The sequence below is a fragment of the Scardinius erythrophthalmus genome, assembly GCF_964197995.2.
Source record: "Scardinius erythrophthalmus genome assembly, chromosome: 12".
NCBI lineage: Eukaryota > Metazoa > Chordata > Actinopteri > Cypriniformes > Leuciscidae > Scardinius > Scardinius erythrophthalmus.
This window is the reverse complement of record NC_138232.1, coordinates 30,351,791-30,374,632: the sequence shown is the minus strand read 5'-3', so window position 1 is coordinate 30,374,632 and position 22,842 is coordinate 30,351,791. Positions and strand designations below refer to the sequence as shown.

General features: G+C 36.9%; 1 protein-coding gene across 2 annotated transcripts in view; it reads left to right on the top strand.

The window, feature by feature from the left end:
- prkcaa (protein kinase C, alpha, a) overlaps positions 1-22,842 on the top strand; it is a 253,891-nt gene that overhangs the window by 119,282 nt on the left and 111,767 nt on the right. For both annotated transcript variants that reach the window (XM_081381201.1, XM_081381202.1), the window contains exon 4: positions 22,562-22,673. In XM_081381201.1, the coding sequence (XP_081237327.1) occupies positions 22,562-22,673 (112 nt within the window). The remainder of the gene's footprint in view (positions 1-22,561; positions 22,674-22,842) is intronic.

Here is a 22,842-nt window from a genome sequence, read left to right as displayed (position 1 = left end):
ATTTTTGTCCAGCTTGAACGTTTTAAAATATTTAACGCAGCATCCATCCGTTTAAAACCATTCCTGCGCGACAAGACAAAAGAGAACGCGCTTTCAGTGAATGTCCTGACACGTACGACGCACAGAAAGATGCTCGCCAGTATCGAGTTCTCTTTCGCGCTTGAACGAACAATAACACACACATTTATGCCAGAATGTCCTCTTTGTCGAGTATCCTCACAAGAACAGTCTTAATGAGTTAAATAAAATCTTAAATGGAAGTAAATGGTAGAGAGAATGAGATGTGAGATCCTGTCAACAGCGGCAGATCTTAAAGTGACAGGAGCCATTAATTCTGTCTGTCAGTAAAGTTGACCTAAAGAACAGAGGGAGCAAGAAAATTACTCACTGCTCTTGACTAAAGAACGCTTGTAGCTTTGATAAGGATTAATCTATATTTAATTTATAATTTATGCAGTGCGGACTGTTTTATAACCTTATTCAATTTCTGTATGGTACAGATAAATATGACATGTATTATGGGTTTAATGACGATTGTCTTAAGTTCACTTAAATTAAAAGTTTTAATTTTTTTGAAGCCTAACGTTTAAAATTTTTGGGGAAATCATTTTCATCGAGAAATCAGTAGCTATAATATTAGTGATACTGGCTTTCATTCATAAAAATATGCCATTAAGATACAGCTGTAATACTTGAAAATAAATGGTGCGTCTAGTCCGTCTGCCCCCCCCAAAAAAGTTCAGGCTCAGGAATTTTTTTCACTTTAACCCCTGGTTACATGCGTAACCGAGACGATCTCTCTCACACAGAGCTACAGCGCGCACAACAGGAAAGTCCCTGCTTAATGAGTGATGATGGCTGAGAGAACTAAACATTCAAATTTCTGATTACACTTTAGGCCTGTGATATTATCTGATTTCAATGATTATAAAAAGAAGATATTTGAGATAAAATTGTTTGAATGTAGCCGCATTCCGCTTAGTGCAACTTCCTTCCGTTCACAGCGGTGCACATTGGTTCCTACCTAAAACCCAAACTTAACATCAGAATCAGCACAATCCGTGATTGTTGTAAAATGCAGTCTCTACTGTTGCTAAATTGCGGGATGTGTTTGATAATAAAAAGAGGTATAAAAGAACAATAATCCGTGCAAGAGAAGCTGTTTCCAACTTCAAATTCTGTGTGCGTGTGCGCTCCGAAACGGACCACAAGTAGACAAGCAAATTATACTTCAGGCATTGTGTCACACAAAATATGTGAAAATGACCTGCTTAGAGAGTAGTAACTAAAACACAGTTTATGTCTTAAATGGGTGTAAATAGTTGGGAGAATATGATGTGTATTATTAGATCTGCATTCGGTCTTAAAGGGGCAGCAGTCTAATAAATCTGCTGACAATTGCACCATTAATGTGAATCAAACAAAAAAAGACAAAGAGAAAATGAGTCACAGCTCTTGAATAAATAACTTAAGTTTTAATAAGCATTAATCTATCAATGTATACAGTGAAAATACAGTGAAATCTAAGCATTGTTATTTGACATTTTTTATTTTTTTTACATTGCTGTTTCTTTTGCTATAGATATTTATTTTACATTTCAGAATATAAATGTCCATGAGGATCATAACCAGTTAACTTGACAATAAGCATCAGACGTAGCTCTACGGGAGCGGAGTACTCTACATAGCGACCCTCTAGACCGAGGGGAGTACTGGCCAAGCTCTGAATTAAGTTTATCAAGGAGGCTCACCAAGAGTCCTACAACTCTATGTTGATATGCAGAGTTCTAGGGAGCAGAGTACTTAACATAACAACCCTTTATAGCAGGGGAAGTACTAATCAAGTTCAGCCTGAAATCAGCTTGTCAAGGAGGCCCATAGTAGGTCAATCAACTCAACAGCGAATTAAGAACTCTTGCAGAAATCTCACAGAGAGAGCCCAACCACTCAAAACTGTCATAAGCATTGGCTTAGAACTGTGCGCGGAGCTCTAGGGAGTGTAGTACTCTGCATAACTACCCTCTAAAACGAGGGGAGTACTAGTCAAACTCAACCCTGCTTGTCAGGGTGGGTACACAGGCCTATAAATTTGAGCTCTAGAAAGTGAATCACTCTACGTAATGACCCTCAAAAATGAGGGGAGTACTACAGCACTCAACCATACACACAAAACAGAGCTTAAAAAGTGAAAGCCTCAGCAAAAATGACTCTCTAAAACTAGAGGAACACACTGAAACAAACACACACACACACGCACACACACACACACACACACACACACACACAACAACAACAACAAACTACCCACATATACCCCTATTGCAACACTCTAAATACGTACACGTACGTAACAAGACCTAACCACACTCTATGCCAGATACTGTATTATCAAAGAGGCTCTTATCCAAAGAGCCATACACCTAGACAAAACTGTCTATGAAGAGCCCTGGAGAGTGGAGCTGTAGGAGCAGAGGCCTCAGCTAAACAACTCTCTAAAATGAGAGGAGGCCTAACAACACACTGTACCAGAGACAGTCTCATCCAACAGGCTCCCAAAGCCAACATACTGATAACACTGTTTGTGCGGAGTTCTGGAGAGCAGAGGCCTTAGCAGAACAACTCTCTATAACAAGAGGGGGCCTAAAGACAGTTAACAGAGGAGGCTCTCCAAGAGCCTACAACTCCAATACTACTATCTGTACGAGGCTCTGAGAGATAGAGCCCTGGGGAGCAAAGGACTCAGCAGGATGACTCTTTAGAACAAGAGGCAGAAATGCTCAACCTTAAAGACAGTTAACAGAGGAGGCTCTTAAGAGCTTACAGCTTCAAGGCACTGTCTATACAGAGCACAGGCCTCAGCAGAATGACTCTCACAAGTGAGACGAGGCCAAACTACACTCTATACTAAGGACTACTAGCTATGCAGGGGAGCGGAGACCTCAGCATGACGCAGAGATGAAGTCTCTGAGCTAGAGTCCAAGTCAAGTCTCAAGTCTCTGAGCTAGAGTCCAAGTCAAGTCTCAAGTCTCTGAGCTAGAGTCCAAGTCAAGTCTCAAGTCTCTTGTCGTTATAATAAGTGTTGCATCACGTACAGCGACCCATCCACACTGTAAAAATAAAAGGTGCCTGGAGGAACCTTTTGGGGTTCTTCACTTTGCCACACCGGCGGAACCGTCTGTAGATCCTCTAGGCACCCTTTAAAAAGGGCCGGTTCTCTGAGGAACCACACAGGTTTCCTGAGGAACTCTTATATTAGGCACTGTGTGGAACCACTTTGGGTGCCTCCAGGAACCAAATTTATTTATTTTTTTATATTTAATTTCATGTTCTTACTATGGTTACCTTTGACTTCTATTATAATAAACAAATTGAACCAAATATAAAATAAGAATTGTTTATTACATATTTGATATTCATTTTTATACATACACTTCCATGCACATGAAAAAAAAAGCTAACTATAGCTTAATATCAATGAATACACAAAAAAAAGTATAATACAAAAGCAACATGAATAATCAACCATGTATATAAAATAGATAAACAAGAAAATACATCTCAACAAAATGCATGGAAACACATATGTTCCACGAAATAAATCAATGTAAAAAAATTACATTTTGACTAATTAAAAATGTCCATCATACTTAACTTTAAAACATTTGTGTTTCAGTCCGATGGTTAGTCTGACATCACTGTTTCCAAGTCCAAAAGCTCTATCAGATGCCAAAAACAAACAAACATTGCTAATATGCACTCATTGTGCTGTAATATTCCTGAAAATTATGATCCTAACCTTTATCTCTATACCGAAATCTCAGATGGTTAGTTATTCAGCTATTTTGAATCATAAAATGTTGAAGTCTGGGATGCCGTTAGACTGGAGACTGTAATGTACACTGTGGCTTTTGAAAAGCTTAAATGTGTGACTTGAATCAACAGTGTTCATAAATGGTTGTTGAGTATTCTCATGAAACAAGATAGAGGAAGTAGAAGTAGAGGCTTCGACCTGGACACAGTATTCAGGTGCTGTAAAATTATCTGTTGTTCTGTGAATGTTCACTGGTGAATTCCAGTCATTTCAATAAGAATCCACACGATCAGCAATTTCGTTTGTGGTCAAAAATGTCACTATGGGACCAAGTTGGTGTGAGGTAGCCTACTTAAAGAGTTAGAAAAGTGAAAATGTACAGCAGATTTGTTTTCCGTTTGGTTTCCCTCTTTTCTGGTGGATGGTCCAGGAACTTCAATGATTTTCAGGTCTACATGAGGATTTTTATTCTTGATCAAACTTGTATTTCAGCTTACCGAGATCCCTGCAAAGTACAACATTTACTGTTAGTAATGTTATTAAAGTGATAGTTGTGAAATTTAAATAATTTCATCAGCCTTGTGACGTTCCAAACCTGTATGACTTTATGTCTGTGGAACCCAAAAGCAGATCTCAGGCATAATGTGACCCCAGTCACCATTCAGTTTCACTGCATGAAACACAAGCAGAAAAAATTGTGTAAATCATTCATGAAACCATTCTTATGTACACTTGTCTAGTTCAATTCAATGCAACAATTTATGTAAAAATTGTTAAGCTCCAAAAATGCCCCAGAAACGATCCTAAAAATAATCAATGAGTTCACAACTCATGTGTTATGGGTTGTGTTGTAAGTCTTCTGAAGCCATAATAGCTTTTTCCTTCTTTTTTTTGTCGGAAAAGACTAAACTTGAAGTTATAATTCAGAGTTAAAATGTCTTATATTCAAATGCAAATGATAAAGATATAAGAAAAAATGCATAGCATTATTTGTGAACCAAACCTGTGATATTATTTTTCTGAGTAACATGAATGAGATTTGAGAGCATGAGGGAAGATTTTCAGAGAATAACTGATTAAAAAACACAAGTACACAGTCAAACAATACAATTTCACACAGAGAAAGTTCATAGTAATAAAGTACAGCATGTGGTGCAGGTACTTACTGTAATTCAATGTTGCCACTGAAATGTTCAGATTATTTTAGAAATGTACTGGTTGTGCTGAGGAAACAAAAGAACAAAGCTGATTATTCACAACATAATATTTATTGACCAGTAAATGTTTTTAAAATGGTAACGTATTTGAGAGAATGAGGGCACCTGTAGTAAGTAAAGTTAGGCTAAACAAAAACAGCAAACTATAACGTTAACCTGTTTTTGTTATTCATAACAAACGCCAAGAATCAGATAATTTTCTAAATTAGTTAGGCTATATCAGCAATTTGAAGACACAGTTGTACAGAATATGTTGAATTGAATGACTAAATCAATATAAGACAATAAGTCATCATTTCCATTTGTTTATTAGATCAACGTAGTTAGCATCGCGGCTAAAACCTTCATACCAGATACTGTGCAATAAACGAGTGGTAAACACTGTAAAAACTTAGTAATGTATAATAAATTTAGTTTATATATATGTGTGTTTGAATATATAGTGAGTAGTAGACTCTGTATTTATATTTATTTGGCGAGTTTACAAACCTTGTAATGGAGAGCCGAACAAACGGCGGAAGCTTTGATGAGAGGAGCCGTTACTTTCATGATGACGATCAGCTGAGCTTTGTTGCGCGCGAGGATCAATGAAGCGACGACAGCGGAGGAATAGCAGCAGTTTCGTGACAGAATAATACTTTTCTCCTCCTGCTTCTTCTTCTTCATATAATATTATTATTATTTAGTGTTGTTGTTTAAGGTTTAAATTACTTAATAAAATAGGCCTATACTAAATATATGTAAGCTACCCAAGTGAAAAAGACTAGGTTACTGTTAAATGTATTAAAAATGCATTAAAGTATATTTGTATTGTAGGTCTACTAAAAACACACTCAAGTACATTTTTAATACATTTAATAGTACGTCTTTTTCACCTGGGTATATATACTGAATCAAACGTAAGTAGCCTATAATAATAATAATAATAATAATAGGATAATAATAATAATAGAATAATAATCTAATTCTGGCCTCACTGAACCATTGGGTTCCTCCAGATGCTGGCTTTAACATAAGAGATCTTACAGGAACCACTTAAATGTTAAAAGATCTTCCAATAACCCTTTTATCGCATTCAAGTTCCTCTATTTTCCCCCAAAGCACTTTGAGGTCTCATGGTAATGAAAAGGTGACTCCAGAACCTCTGAAGTAAATACAAAGTGCTTAAAGGATCCCATAAGTTCCAGCAAGAACCTCAAAGATTGTCAATGCTCCTCCAGTAACCCTACTATAGGAGAAAGAGCTTTGAGGCACTTAAATTACATTTTTAAGTTCCTTGAGTATCCGACAAGATATTTGAGGCTCCTTTAGTTTTTACAGTGCAGGCTGCTTAGAACACTGCATAGCTATAAGGAATTCACAGCATGTAATATGTTATTATGACTCCTTTATTTATTAGCATACAGTATCAGCTTTGATTTTGATATATAATCAGTGTAAACAGGCTATTGCAACATGACAAAAACTGAATTTTATTAGGTTTAGTGGCAACATGTTACAATGTTAACATGGTACAATTTCTGGTAAGCTACGTTTTGTTATTATAGCTTGACACAAATTTCACAATTTCAATTCAATTAAATTCTTGTGATTTGATTTAATATTTGGATAAATATTAGGTACACAATATAGGTGTTAATTTTTCTCAAGAAAAAAAATAAACTCACACCTAATGATGTAAACATAGCTACAAAGAGCCCTATCAGCTGGTAGTATTACTTAAGGTTAAAAATAACTCAATTAAATATAATGCATTTTTTATTATTATTATTATAATAACAACTTTAGTAAAAGTAAAATAAAATACGTCAAGTAAAAATATAATAAATACGTAATATAGTACACATATTTAGCAAAATACTCTCTATAGCTCTTTTTTTCTAGCCAACTAACGTGCTATAGCCCATATTATGATGCTTTTCTGAGGTAAATGTTATGTGACATTTGTTCTCCAGCTGTTTTATTGACCCCTTTCCGCGGATGAAAAACACTGATTGATCGATATCATGTATGAGGATGGAATATACATTTTGGTAAGTTGTACTGTATCGTTCAGTGTTCGTGTTTATTTACTATTAGCTAGTAGAAAGGGTCGGTTCACGTGCCGTTAGGGATCTGTCATGTCACATTTACAACCGCCAAAACGGTATTTATTGTTTGAATTTCGTAATAGAATTGACAGAATTTGAGAGCTGAGTAATGAAGTAAGTAACAACCTTAGTAAGTAACCTACTCTGTCTAGTCTGTCGGTCTCCGTGTCCTCTTTGCTTTGCGTTTTTTCTGTGCGTGAGAAAATGGATGTGTGGCGTGAGAGCGTGTGAAGTGTCAATCGCGTGAGTCTCACGGTGAATGCGTGACAGTTGGCAGCTCTGTTGAAGTTTTTAAACCCAAGCTTAACGATGAATGGCACAGCAGCCAGCGGCCGGTGCAGTCGACATGTTTGTTGTCCTCTCATGTGTGGCCGCGCGCAGCAGATACATAGTAGCCTACGTCACGTGTTACGTAGGCAGGTTATAACGGAGGGAGGGGAATAACAGCGAGCTCATCAGACGTTTACTAAAAATAAACATTGTTCACGAGTCCCGCAGCTCAAGTCCGAGTCGAGTCTGAAGTCTTTCGAGGACGAGTCTCAAGTCGTGTCTGAAGTCACTGTGTGTGCGACTTAAGTCGCACTCGAGTCTGAGTCTCAAACTCGAGTCCCCATCTCTGGCATGACGACCCTGAAGTAAGAGGAGGCCTGACCATACTCTACCTCAAAGACAGTTAGCCGAGAAGGCTCAAAAATGAGCCTATGACTTCAGATGTACTGTTTGAATGGAGCTCTGAGAGCGGAGGCCTCAACAAACTTGACTCTCTAAAATGAAGGGAGACCTAGTAAAAATAATACTATTTATGTGGAGCTCTGAGGAGCAGACTCTCCAAAATGAGAGGAGGCTCTAATTACACTTTCATTAACCCTCTGGGGTCTGATGTGTTTTCTGGGTTCTGGAGGTGTTTTGACATACTCATTTGTGCTTATTTCTGTTACTTGTGACATTTTCATGGCTAAAGTCTGATTACACTGTATTTAGCGCAAACCGTCCTGTGGCGGTAAATTGCGGGTGTGTATTTGCAACCTCTTACCGCTAAGAGGCGCTACAATCACAGACCTTGCAAAGTGTCAGTTTATTCTCTCTATTGCGTAAATCTGCCGCTGCGCAGCAGCTCATTGAGAGCGATTGAAAGCTGGTAGCAGATCAATTCAAATGAAACATTTAACGAATTAATCACAATACTGAAATTTACTGAAATTAAATTGAATACATTTAATAATGAAAAATATTAGGCTACATCAACAAGGCTTTGCAAGAGCATAGACGTTAACTTGACTGCATTCAGAAGATAGCTCTGTGGTCAACGCATCAACATGAGCCTCGCGGAGCTTCAACCGATCCAAGATCGAATCTCAGAGTAACCGACAGTGTTTTATGTTTTACCGTTCTTGATGCTTAAATATGTAACTGTTTATTAAAGTCAAGAGTTTTGTTTAATTATCAATTGTACATTACAACATAAATTTGCTACATTCCATTTGAGCCGCTGCACAGACGACAAAACTTATTAAGGAAAATTGTCAGCCGATCGCACCAGAAAATGAAGATGATGAAGCTCGTCTTTAATCTGCTAAATTATTGTTTTGTGAATCAATCACGAAATTGAAATGACTGACAGTGATACCCGGCAATAGCAACGGAAGGCATTTTTCAAAACAGATCGAGCAAATCAGAAAAAGACTTTCAATAGCCTACAGTAGGCTATTGCTTTCACACACACACACACCCACACACACACACACACACACACACACACACACACACACACACACACACACACACACACACAAAAAGAAAAAAAGTAAAAGAACACTCCCAAAAAAACACATTTCAATGTTTAAATAAAGTGTCGGGACAGTTTATTTATTTAAAACAGGGTTGCATCGAGTTTAGAGTTTATTCCCTTTGCGATGCAAAATAAGAAACACAGAATCTTATTCTTGCGACAATTTACATTTGTAATGCCAACGAAATTGCAGCTAAGTTAAAAAATTAAAACGGTACAAAACGAAAATAGTTCAAAGCAACATAAATTAAGAACAGGCGTTTTTCTTTGCCTCTTTCTCGCGCTGGATCTCATTTTAGTAAGTTTCTTTTGTCTCCCTATTAATTAAACATTTCAGGGTGAAAACACACCATACAGCTGATAATACTGTATATGCCACTGCGTGTCATCCACACAAATCACGAAAGAAAAAACTGTAAGAAAAATAGCCTTCGTTGCTTCAAAGACACAGCATGCCTTGCTAGGTTGATCGCGAATTAAAGAGCTCTGTATCTGCTAAATTGAAATTGTGTGTGGAAAGCCTTCAAATACAATCAATAAAACTACAATATTTATAATTTAATAAGATATAGGGCCTACATATGGACTTTTGTAGATTTTGAGATTTATCCTTAAAAGAATTTTGCCTTTGCCTGCTCATCAGGCTGGCTATCTGTCACTCTCCATATGAAAGACAGAACATTAACACACCTATTGTCCTGCACCCCCACGATAAAGCAATACTTCCTTCTCCAAACCCCCCACAGGCTAGTTTGAGACACCAAAACAAAGATTTTGCAATTCACACTTAAATCGCTATTCTAGACATTAGCAATAGGCTATTAAAGTGTTGATAATGAAGGAATTAAATAATTTAGGCTATGTAGTAATATATGTCTGTCATATGTTTATTACTAAATATTTAATTATTTCAATAACTGAAGAGTTATAATGGTACTTCAGTTTGGGCCAGCTTTTTCCAAGCAAAACTTAATACAATCTTCAAATGCATGTTCATTTGTTGTCATGAACAAAATGTTCAACTCAATATTAAATTCCACAGGGATCTTTGAATCCTTACAACCAGGGTGCTATTTGTGAATAAAGTTTTTTATTTTTTATTTTTTTATTCAAATAAATCTCGAACCACAGTGCTTTATTTTAAAATAACATTTATAGAATAATTATGAACTTAAATGAAACAATATCGCAACATTGACAAATACATTTATTTGATCTGAATTTTAATTCAGGGCGATTTAGCCTGATTTAATTAGAGCAAGATTTTCACCATTTCCTTGTCCTTTCCTCATTGGGAAGAGCTCACATGATAGCTAAACATGTTTGAGTAGATCTTCTGTACTTCTCGGTTTCATATGGATTTCATAATCAGGCTTTAGACATAGCCGATTAATTTCGTATCGTGACTGAGCTGAGGCAAGTGGCGTTCGGTTCACTTTTGTGATGCGCAGTTCACGGAGACAGAGACGACAGACAAACTTGTTGTTAGCCTAATATGAATAAAAGTTTACAGTTTTGAACGATGTAGGCTACTCTACTCTTATCTGTGTGACCGAAAAAATACAGAGTAGCCTATTAAGTTATTTTAGCCGTTAAGAGTAAAATAAATCCAAATGAACACGCCGCTGCGTTTGTTGAACACTTCAACATGCCAGAATAAAACCTGGCTTTAGAACAATGCATAGCGCCACTCGTCTTGCTATGCCAAAACACTAAATTATAAACTTCAATATTTCGTTCAAAACAATCTCAAACCGCTTTGTGACATTTTGAAAAGCCACGCATGCATTACGGCCACTGGAACCATGAACGTAACAGAATACTGGTTCTGATTTTATTGTTTGTAGTTTAAACGCGCCTGTTGCATATCTTTTATCTTTTATATATTTTATATGGTTTATTGGTGAAATAGCAATATATATATATATATATATATTAGGGCTGTCAATCGATTACAAATTGTAATCAATTAATCGCATGATTGTCACGAGTTAACTCGTGATTAATCGCACATTTTTTATTTGTTCTAAATGTACCTTAAATTTATACTTTTCAAGTTTGTAATACTCTAATCAACGTGGGCATGGATAAATATGGATGCTTTATGCAAATGTATGTTTATTATTGAAACCATAGTCAACATAGAGCATGAAGACGAGACATGTTTCAAAGGTCATAGATGTTTTTCAAAGAACTTGTTCATGTCTATTAGACACATGTACAAAAAACAAAGAAATACCAGGTTCCCATTACTTCTCTTTCTTTGCACTGAGCAATTAACACAAACATGTTTAGATTTTTGCATGACAGGGCAGCTCTTCTGAAAATGCTAAATGTACATTTATTATTTATTATTAGGCTACATTATAGTTTGTCTCTCTCTGTGCCCATTTCGATGAAGCTAAATTCTCAATAAAACTGTTTTCATTGGTATATTTTACTGTTTTTGTTGTCAAACAACGGAATGAATATGAAATGGTGACTGAAACGCGACCCATTAAGACATAACCAGCTCTCCCTTCCAAGATGTTAATCTGCACAAAAATCCTGATAATCGAGCCGTCGTCTGATGGGGGTCAAACAGAAAATACGCGCTGCGTTAGATCGAGTGTTAAAAAAAATAGTGCCGTTAATATGATTTTGCGTTAACGCGTTATTAACGCGCTAACTTTGACAGCCCCTAATAAATATATTATCGGCACTATTTTTGCCGATAGTTTTTGCCGAATATTAATAATATTAACGGCACTATTTTTTTTAACGCTCGATTAACGCAGCGCGTATTTTCTGTTTGACCCGTGGGCGTGGCCCAAAACCTAGTTGGAGAAATGGAGATACACAGTGTTGCCAACTTAGCGACATTGCAGACCCATTTAGCGATTTTTTCCCTTCAACAAAGCGCCCAAACCTTATTTAGTTTCTGAGAATCTACCGGTACCGCCGGTAGGCTACTGCTCTCCCAGCACGCGCGCGCGCGCCTCTTTCTCTCGCTCTCTCTCTGCGTCTCGCGCTGGAGAGAGGAGCAGCGCTTTAATTCAGTTAAACACAGATATGATGTTGCTTCTCTAATTTTACATGCAAGTATAGCCGAAATCGCAAAACAGATATTGTGTTTATCTTATGTGTATTTGATTTCATCAGACGACGGCTCGATTATCAGGATTTTTGTGCAGATTAACATCTTGGAACGGAGAGCTGGTTATGTCTTAATGGGTCGCGTTTCAGTCACCATTTCATATTCATTCCGTTGTTTGACAACAGAAACAGTAAAATATACCAATGAAAACAGTTTTATTGAGAATTTAGCTTCATCAAAATGGGAGAGACAAACTATAATGTAGCCTAATAATAAATGTACATTTAGCATTTTCAGAAGAGCTGCCCTGTCATGCAAAAATCTAAACATGTTTGTGTTAATTGCTCAGTGCAAAGAAAGAGAATGGGAACCTGGTATTTCTTTGTTCTTTCTACATGTGTCTAATAGACATGAACAAGTTCTTTGAAAAACATCTATGACCTTTGAAACATGTCTCGTCTTCATGCTCTATGTTGACTATGGTTTCAATAATAAACATACATTTGCATAAAGCATCCATATTTATCCATGCCCACGTTGATTAGAGTATTACAAACTTGAAAAGTATTAATTTAAGGTACATTTAGAACAAATAAAAAATGTGCGATTAATCACGAGTTAACTCATGACAATCACGCGATTAATCGATTAAAAATTTTAATCGATTGACAGCCCTAATATATATATATATATATATATATATATATATATATATATATATATATATATATATATATAACAGAACTGCTTTTGAAATTACGATTGGAATTATTATAGGCTACAGATGTAAAGTCATTGTATAATATTTGTTCCTTAGTGTAAAATGGAAATGCATGGTAATTTTATTTTATAAATATAAGCAAAAAATTATGGTGTAACTATGGTGAGTTTTAGAACTAGACAAATCTCTATGCATCAGTAATAGTCTATAAAATGCATTATTAGGCTAATATAAAAATTACAGTAGTCCAAGTTGGTTCGGGATTTGAACCCGTGTCTTCTTAATGATCGAAACGTAAGTTCTACCACTCGGCCATGACTTCACTCGTTGCGAAAAGCCCAAACGTTCCAATGTGTGTTTGCTCACACGAGCGAGAAGCACTTTTCATTCGTCTCATTCCTCTATAGAATAGTACAAATAATCAGCTTCATTACACATAATTTACTTTTGTTTGTTATTTTTGGTATTAAATTTGTTTTTGTGTGTGTGTGTGTGTGTGTGTGTGTGTGTGTGTGTGTGTGTGTGTGTGTGTGTGTGTGTGTGTGTGTGTGTGTGTGTGTGTGTGTGTGTGTGTGTGTGTGTGTGTGTGTGTGTGTGTGTGTGTGTGTGTGTGTGTGTGTGTGTGTGTGTGTGTGTGTGTGTTTTATCGCACTGCTCCCTGGGGAAAAGGCTTGTCGCCCACCGACGTCTAGGTCTACAATATGAAATATAGGTTTCGTTATCGTCTCTATTTTTAATTTGTTATTCTATTTTTCTGGCCTTATAAAATGTTCTATTCTGTTTACCATAGTTGTAGTATTTCATCCTTACTGTAAATTGACATTAACCCCACTTAAGGCAATTGAAAAAAAAATGCAGCAATTGCTGCTGTTTTGCACAATATCCCTTTGCGCCACCTGGCGGTCATTTCGCGAATGACTTTGAAATGCGACTGGTTTATTTTTGCCGCGGTAGTTTTGCCGCGGTGGCTGGCGCGGCGATAATAGGCATTCTGGTTGAGTACCATCTGTATGTCAGCAGCATGTATGTAAAAGTTTGTAGTTTTGAGATAATGACGTTTATGCGTGGTTTGTGAAAAAAAAAAAAATCACTGAAATAAGGTCATGAAACCCATACTGATTATTTCTTCACAAGACTTTTGAAAATTGTATCACATAGCTTAGAATATTTGCTTCAAAACTATGTGAAAATCATCCTGCGTACTCATTCAGATAAAACAATATATTGATTTAAAATTTGTAAGACATGTTTTGTGTAAGAAAGCTTTATGCAAGGAGGTGTGAATCATCATGAATATTGATGTGTTTCACATCTGAGAAAGACAAAGACCCTCCCATTATGGCCCTATCAGGTGCTATCAGGCCCTATCATTATGAGGAACCTTGCACAAAGAATGAGGAGAGATTTAAAAACACAACATAATCTAAAGATACACAATAAAGGACAAAAAAAGCATGTTATTGAACACACTGATCTAAAGACAGAGACTTGAACAGTCACACACCTTTGTGCCATTCCTGAAACATAGTACATACCTGTCATTTCCAAGGTGTTTGATTTTTCATTTTACCATGTTCATGTACAGAGACTGATGTGCATGTTTAAATCAGAAGGACTCATCAGTGGCATCTGGTCACTGTAAAAAAAAAAAAAAAAAAACCTTAACAACTGTGAGCATGCTGATATCAAGAGAAACTATAGGGCTGCACAATTTTGGGAATAAATTTTAAATTTTTCTGGTTAAAATTGCGATTTAAAATTGACAAAATACACACACACGTACACACACACACACACACACAAATATATATATATATATATATATACACACAGACACAGCTGAACTAAATTAACTAATGCGGTTGGTGATCATGCAAACAATGAGTGGCGGGAACCTGAACACAATGAACACAGAAGGTCCAGAAACAGACAGACATGTGACACACACACACACACACACACACACACACACACACACTTAATTGAGAACTGATGCCATGGGCCAAATTTAAATACAAACTAAAATATAAAATTCAAAAAGGGCAGGTGCTTGAGCGCCACTTGGAGTCTTATAAATTACTCATTACCAGGTGGTAAGGGTCATTCTGGGTGGGTATACATACTAGGCCTGGGTATTGATTTTCGATTCAATTTCGATTTATAAGCTTTCGATTAGATTCCGATCAGGTACAGCACATGGCAAATTTTCTCAAGGAAAAAAAATCTCTCAAAACTAATGCTGTAAACTATACAGGAAGTCAGTTGTTTGTATACAATTAGTTTGTATACAAACACTTAAATTACACTTAAGGAAGTTTAAATGATAAGGTTATAATACTAACTTTATAATTACATAATTATGTTTCTACTCCATTTTTTTTTTTTATTGGTGACTCATAATTTTATGAATTTATCAAACAATATAGATCAAACATACATTAAATATTGAAGAACAGTAAAAAAAAAATATATATATATATAATAAATAGGTAATATGGTGTATATATTTAGCAAAATGCACCTCTCTAGAGTTCCTTTTTCTAGCAGACTAACGAGTTTATCACCATGGTCATTGAATGGCTTTTCTGAGGTAAATGTAACATTACGTGACATTGTTTACAAGCTGTTTTATTGACGTCTTTCCGCAGTTGAATCACTGCGCAATTACATGAGACATGATATGGATTCTGATGTTCATTCATTTTTATTTCTCACTATAGCTAGTAATAAAGCGGAAGAGGTGATCCGTTCACATGTGCTTTGTGCTACTGCTTCGCTTGATCTGAACAGCGATCTGATATGCCACATTACAGAGTGCCAAAACAGTATTTATAGACCTAATTCAAAGCAGCGCCATGACATGTATGGAAGTGAGACTGTGAAGGATAAACTTAACGTTTTTTCAATGTCATCCGCTGTAAAAAGCTATAAGCTCTTAGATCACTTATAATTTTTAACAGCTCATGTTGTCTGAAGTTTTTTGTCTACAGAAATTTCTAGTAAAGATATTGAATATAAATATTGATACTAAGAATAAAGACATTGAAAACAAATAAATAAACATACAGCTCACCGAAGAGATGTATGTCTATCCCTCACAGCCACTTTCATTCCGGTTAAAAATCAAAGATGGCACTGCTGTGAATAAGGTATATTGTTTGAATTTCATAAATAAAATGGATAGAATTTAAAATATGAGACTGTTTCATATAAAAAGTAACAAAGCTTATTGTGATTTTTTGGATGGGAGGAATTTCAGATTTGACTATCTTGTTCTTGTCAGTCACTTGGTTTGTGTGCTGTTTTTATGTGATTATGTAGAATCAACTGAACTATATGTTTAGCAGGAAAAAAAAAAGATGAGAGGTTTTTAAAAATCACTATAATCTTCTTTAGCTTCATGTCCTTGTAATGCCTAGTTTATGGTGGATTAGATTGTAATGTCATGGATGGTCTTGTCATGTGTTTTTTTTTTTTTTTGCTTTCTCCAAACCAGTTGGGTTAATGCAGTACAATGGCAGTACATTGTGATTTACTTTAAGGCTTAATAAAGCACCAAGAATATAAGATAAAGGTGCATTCAGCTCGCTGATTATTTTCCTTCAAACTGTTTTAGTGAAAAACCACATAATATTTAAGCTCTTTTTACACTAAAACCAAGGCGACTGTCATTGTTCTTCTTTAGACATGCGCACTAATTTATATTGCGATTGTAATACATTTATTTATCTTAATTTACCATACCATACCATACCATACCATACCACACCAGTTTCAGAAGGCATGAGGCTTTCATTCTATTACATTTTTTAATGGCTATTTTGATTTAAGTTGGATTTTAATGGCCATATTATATCATTATAATGATTTCTGTAGCAACATAGATGCAAGTGTTAAATGTTGTAGTAAGCCATTATAGCTAATTATATTCAACCATTCATGAAATATTCATTCATTTTTAATAATGGATGGTTTTCTGAAGTGAGGGAGTGTCTTTAATGTTTGGCTATGGTCAGGTCTCTGAAATTAATCCCATCTTTTTTTACGTTATGTCTGAGGCCCCGCTGGATTAGACATTCTCCTTCCCTCTCTATAATGTGTTGCTACAATTAAAACCCCATGATCAATGCAAAGAATTTAAGGCAAAAAAAAAAAAAATACTAATTTTCCCACTGCAGCTCTGTGTCTTCAAAAGCAAAGGCGTTTTGCTTGATTGTGCCACAACTGATTTTTTCCCCAGACATTTTACAAAGGTGGAGAATAACACAAATAAACTATAATGTTTTATGTGCCATTATATGATATGCCATATGGCATAATATATGGCATATATATATATATATATATATATATATATATATATATATATAGTTTTTTTTTTTCTTAAAGATAAAAAATCTATCTCTGCTAATGCTTTAAAGTATATATAAATAAGCCCTTACTTACACATTTCTATAATATTAAAGGTTATAATTAACAACAGAGCCCAAACTATTAAATTTAGTTGCTATTTATTTTTAGATATTATAATCAGCACTCACATAAAAATTTTATGCAAACATGTAAATTGTATACAAGGCAGTTTTTGCATTAACTTCTAAATCTAGTTATAAAATGATGTTAAAATATATTCATTTACACAGTGGCCATCATAACTTGTTTTCATGACAGATTTATTTAAACATGCATTAAATAATCAAGACAGTTTAAAGGGATAGTTCACTTTGAAATAAAATTTTGGTATGTTTTAGCTTACCTCAAGGGCATCCAAGATGTAGGTGTCTTTTTTTCCGCAGTAGTTTCAATTTTGATATTTTTAGGTCAAACCGTTCTTGTCTGTCAGTCATATAATGCAGGTCTATGGTCACTATCTCAAAGAGCATGCACAGTGAAGTCCAAATTACACAATTCCCCATCGTAAGTACACATTGATGGCCTACGACACGAAACGAGCGGTTTGTGTGAGAAAACGAACAGTATTTATATCGTTTTTACCTCTTGTACACATCCGAGATCACGTCCCGGCGCTTGATAAAAATATCAAAATTGAAACTACTGCGGAAAAAAAGACACCTACATCTTGGATGCCCTTGAGGTAAGCTAAAACATACCAAAATTTAATTTCAAAGTGAACTATCCCTTTAAGTAAAATATAATCAATACATAGGCTAATATAGTGCATATAGTGAAAGAGTTAATTTCTCTAGCGAACTAACATGCTGTGGACACTGCCTGAGATAAATGTAGATGCTACGTGACATATTGTTTACAAGCTGTTTTATTGACGTCTTTCCCCGGTTGAAACACTGATTGAGCGATTACATAAGGTACCTTTCAGTAAGTTGTACTGTATATTTCAACATACCTTCAAATGTTCATTCATGTTTATTTTGTAACTAGCATTAAAGAGTAGGGGTTACTGCGTTATCTTGCGCTCCGTGCTGCAGTTTGAACTGAGGAATCTATACAGTGATCTGTCACACCACATCAAAGAACATCAAAATTGCATTCATTGTTTGAATTTTGTGATAAAATGGAAACATTTTTGAGAGATGAGACTTTGTTTATTATCGAAAGTAACAAAACACAGAGCTTATTGCGATTATTGGCAGTTAATGGTGGTTAAAAGTAGTTAATGGGCTACAACTCTGTATTCGTCGGTACACGTGTACTGAACCGAAAGACACGTATATATATATATATATATATATATATATATATATATATATATATATATATATGTGTGTGTGTGTGTGTGTGTGTGTGTGTATATATATATATATATATATATATATATATATATATATGTGTGTGTGTATATGTATATGTATATATATATGTGTGTGTGTGTGTGTGTGTGTGTGTGTGTGTGTGTGTGTGTGTGTGTATGTATATATATATATAAATGACTAAATGTATTTGTGGTTGATGATATTCTGATGTTATAGTTGTTGTCAAGTCAAGTCAAGTCAAGTTTATTCATATAGCGCTTTTCACAACACAGGCTGTATCAAAGCAGCTTCACAGCAATAAATTAGAACAATACATCAATGTTTGTGTAGTCCCAATTTAATTAATTAAATCTATTTTATCTCAAAAGTAAAGTGCAAAAAAGAAAGTAATCTTTAGTCACAGGAAGATTCTGAAATAAATGTGGACTATAGTAAAAAACATCTCGGTTCTGGGAATCTGAATCTCAGAATCTGCCCAGGGAAAGACACTGGTTTGCAGACAGGGAAACCAGACCATGGAAGAATACACATGTGGGATTCTTCCCACAGTTCCCAAGAGGAAATCACAATATAGGGACATCTAGCCCAGCACAGGGGCTGACCAACCGGACATGCATCTCAAGTGCTGGGCCTGGCATTGGACGCCTCTGCTGCGTCTGACTGCCAAAGGATGCTCGGAGTGATCGAAAATGCCTGCAGGTCCCCCACCCTCTTAATGGACACGAGCACTGTCTTAAGGGACAGGGATCTTAAGCTTGGTTGATTGTAATGGCTCAAGGGCACCGCTCGGACCAATATGTGCTTGTCCTGCAGCAACAGTCGAAACCAGCACAGGGCCAGCAGTACAGCTAGTAACTCGAGACAGTTAATATGCCACTGCAGTCGAGGTCCTGTCCAGGAGCCCAAGGCGGCGTGCTCGTTGCATACGGCACCCAAGCCTATTCTTGAGGCATCTGTCGTGACAACAACGTGCCTGGACACTTGTTCTAAGGGCACTCATGTATATATATATATATATATATATATATATATATATATATATATATATATATATATATATATATACACAGTATATATATATATATATATATATATATATATATATAAATTAACTAAATCTAAATTAATAACTTTTTTAGAACAAAAATGAAACATCACTGAAACGCTATTTATCTCTGTAAAGCTGCTTTGAAACTATCTGTATTTTAAAAAGCGCTATATACATAAATGTGACTTGACTTTACTTGACAGACCGGTGTGATGATCACCGATGTGATGTGCTGAAGGGCCATGCCATGTAGCCAGTGCTCAAGCAGTCTCATAAGTCTTACAACTGTGGATGTCATATGCCCCAGGAGCCTCTGAAATTGTTTCAGTGGAACCGCTGTCCTGTTCTTGAATTAATTTAGAGAGTTCAGCACTGACTGAGCTCGCTCGTTTGTGAGATGCACCATCATATTGACCGAATGCCCACTTCCCTTGGTGGGGCAAAGGAAGCCTCTGTGACCTTTGTAAAAATGCAGGGAGACAGGAACAGCCCGAATGGGAGGACCTTGTATTGGTATGCCCGACCCTCGAAAGCAAACAGTAGGAACGGTCTGTGTCGAGGCAAAATCGAAACATGGAAGTACGAGTTCTTCAGGCTGATTGCTGCAAACCAATGTTGAGGGTGAACGCACGTGAGGATGTGTGTCGCATTTCCTCTCACATTGCACCTCATGTGACCCAGAGATTGAGGAAGCATCTTTTATTGAAATTTCGGCAGAACAGAAATAAACTTTTTTCAAAAACAAAAGATTCTCCACTGAGCCCTCCTCCTGGAAAACAGTAGTTCCCTCCATCTCTGGGTCACCTGTCTCACGGATGTTGCTTTGACAACTGCTTGGAGGGTTAAACGGCGGCTGAGATGCGTCGCCTTCCTGCGGGTTGCTCGAAGTTGCAGCCTAGATGTTGCCTGCTGCTTGGGCCACACAGGATCAGATGTAGACGCCACAGGGAGACGCCCTTGGTGGCGGGCAGGTGCATGGGCAGCCCTCGGCGGTCTGGTACTAGCAGAATCCTGGTGGGGTAAGGTGTGCTTGATCGCCTCCGTCTGCTTCTGTAATGCAGAGAACTTCTGGGCAAATTCCTCCATGCGAAGGACCCGCAGACTCATCAGAAAGCTTCACAGCCTGTGTGGGAGGCGTGGGAAGCCCATTGGAACTGGCCCGGTAGGAGAGCTCCCACTATAATCCGCAGATCATCCTGCCTATTAACCGAATTGGTTCTCTGTGGTGCAGAGAGACCAGCACGGGGAAGAACGGAGGGGACTCCACCTTTATCAAGGTATTGGAGTCTCAATCTTAACATCACAATGTCATGTTCCCACAGTGAGAACAGACAGGGACAGAAAGCTACCACATCCAGAAACACACAGGTGAAATGCCATCTTGAAAAATATACCCGTGCTTTGCTCTTTTAGGGAAACTGCTTATTTCTATTGAAGCACCCAGGGGTGAGATCGCTGCACTGTGCAATCATGGGGCAAAAACACAACTGAATGCAGCTTATCTCCAACCATAGATCTCCTCTCAAGTGAAGGTAGTGCTGTAAAAACAACCTGAATGTTGAATGAGCTGAATGAGTGAGTTTCCGACCATCTTAAATAGCCGTATGTCCGGGGGAGTGGCTTGTCATGCAAATATTACTCGCCATTTTCATTAGCCCATTTTCTTACTACCAGAAGGTCACTGGGCTCCCAAGTGAGACCCCATAACATCAGTCATCAGCGTAACCTTGAACGTGACTGACTGATAGGGAATGAAAATTCTGTCATAATCTACTCACCCTCATCCCTTTCTAAACCGGTATGATTTTTGTTCTTTTGTGCAACACAAAAAAAGTTAAGCAGAATAATAGGAACATATAAAAGGAATATATTTCGGAAGCAGTGCAAGCATGAATACAGTATCTCACAAAAGTGAGTACACCCCTCACATTTCAGCAAACATTTTAGTATGTCTTCTCAAGTGACAATACTATAGAAATGAAACTTGGATATATTTTAGATTAGTCATTGTGCTGCTTGTATAGCAGTGTATATTTACTGTCCTCTGAATATAACTCAACATACAGCCATTATTGTCAAAATAGCTGGCAACAAAAGTGAGTAAACCCTAAGTGAACATCTCAAAACTGTGTCCAAAGTGTCAATATTTTGTGTGAGCACCATTATCTAGCACTGCCTTAATCCTCCTGGCCATGGAATTCACCAGAGCTGCACAGGTTGTTGCTGGAACCCTCTTCCACTCCATAATGTCACAGTACATATTGGAATCCATGTTTCCCTCAATGAAGCACAGCTCCGCAGTACCAGCAGCACTCATGCAGCCCCAAACCATGATGCTACCACCACCATGCTTGACTGTAGGCAAGACACAATTTTTCTTGGTACTCCTCACCAGGGCATTGCCACACATTCTGGACACCATCTGAACCAAACAAGTTAATCTTAGTCTCATCAGACCACAGGACATGATTCCAGTAATTCATGCTCTTGGACAGGTTGCTTTCAGCAAACTGTTTGCAGGCTTTCTTGTGAGCCAGCTTCAGAAGAGGCTTCCTTCTGGGACAACAGCCATGCAAACCGACTTGTTGCAGTGTGCGACGTATGGTCTGAGCACTACCAAGCTGACCTTCCGCTTCTGCAACATCTAAAGCAATGCTGGCAGCACTCATGTGTCTATTTTTTTAACCCAGCTTCTGCACCTGACGCACAGCACGGGACTCAACTTCTTTGATTATTGACTCTTGTGAGGCCTGTTACGAGTGGAACCTGTCTTGGAAAACCTCTGTATGACCCTGGCCACTGTAGTATAACTCAGTTTCAGCCTAGATTTACAGTAAATATATACTGCTATACAAGCAGCACATTGACTACTCTAAAATATATCCAAGTTTAATTTCTATGTATTGTCCCTTGAGTAGATATACTAAAATGTTTGCTAAAATGTGAGGGGTGTACTCACTTTTGTGTGATACTGTAGTATGTCAGAAATAGAATGGTTTATCTAGTTCCTGTTGATTCTCAGACTTAATCTCCTGACTTATTCTCTCTCTCTTTCTGTGTCTTTTTAATCTGTGTAGGACCCTAGGAGTAAGCACAAATTTAAGATCCACACTTATGGCAGTCCCACATTCTGTGACCACTGTGGATCTCTTCTATATGGGCTCTTACACCAAGGAATGAAATGTGACTGTAAGTACAATACTAAACATTTTAGCTCAGAGAAAGCGATTTAAGATCATTTAAGAAGTTATTTTAGATGTAGCCCATAACTATATCAATATACAGTATATGCAGTAATCATTTGATTAATTATTGGAATATTTTATACTTTAAAATAAATGTTAAAATGTTACATGCA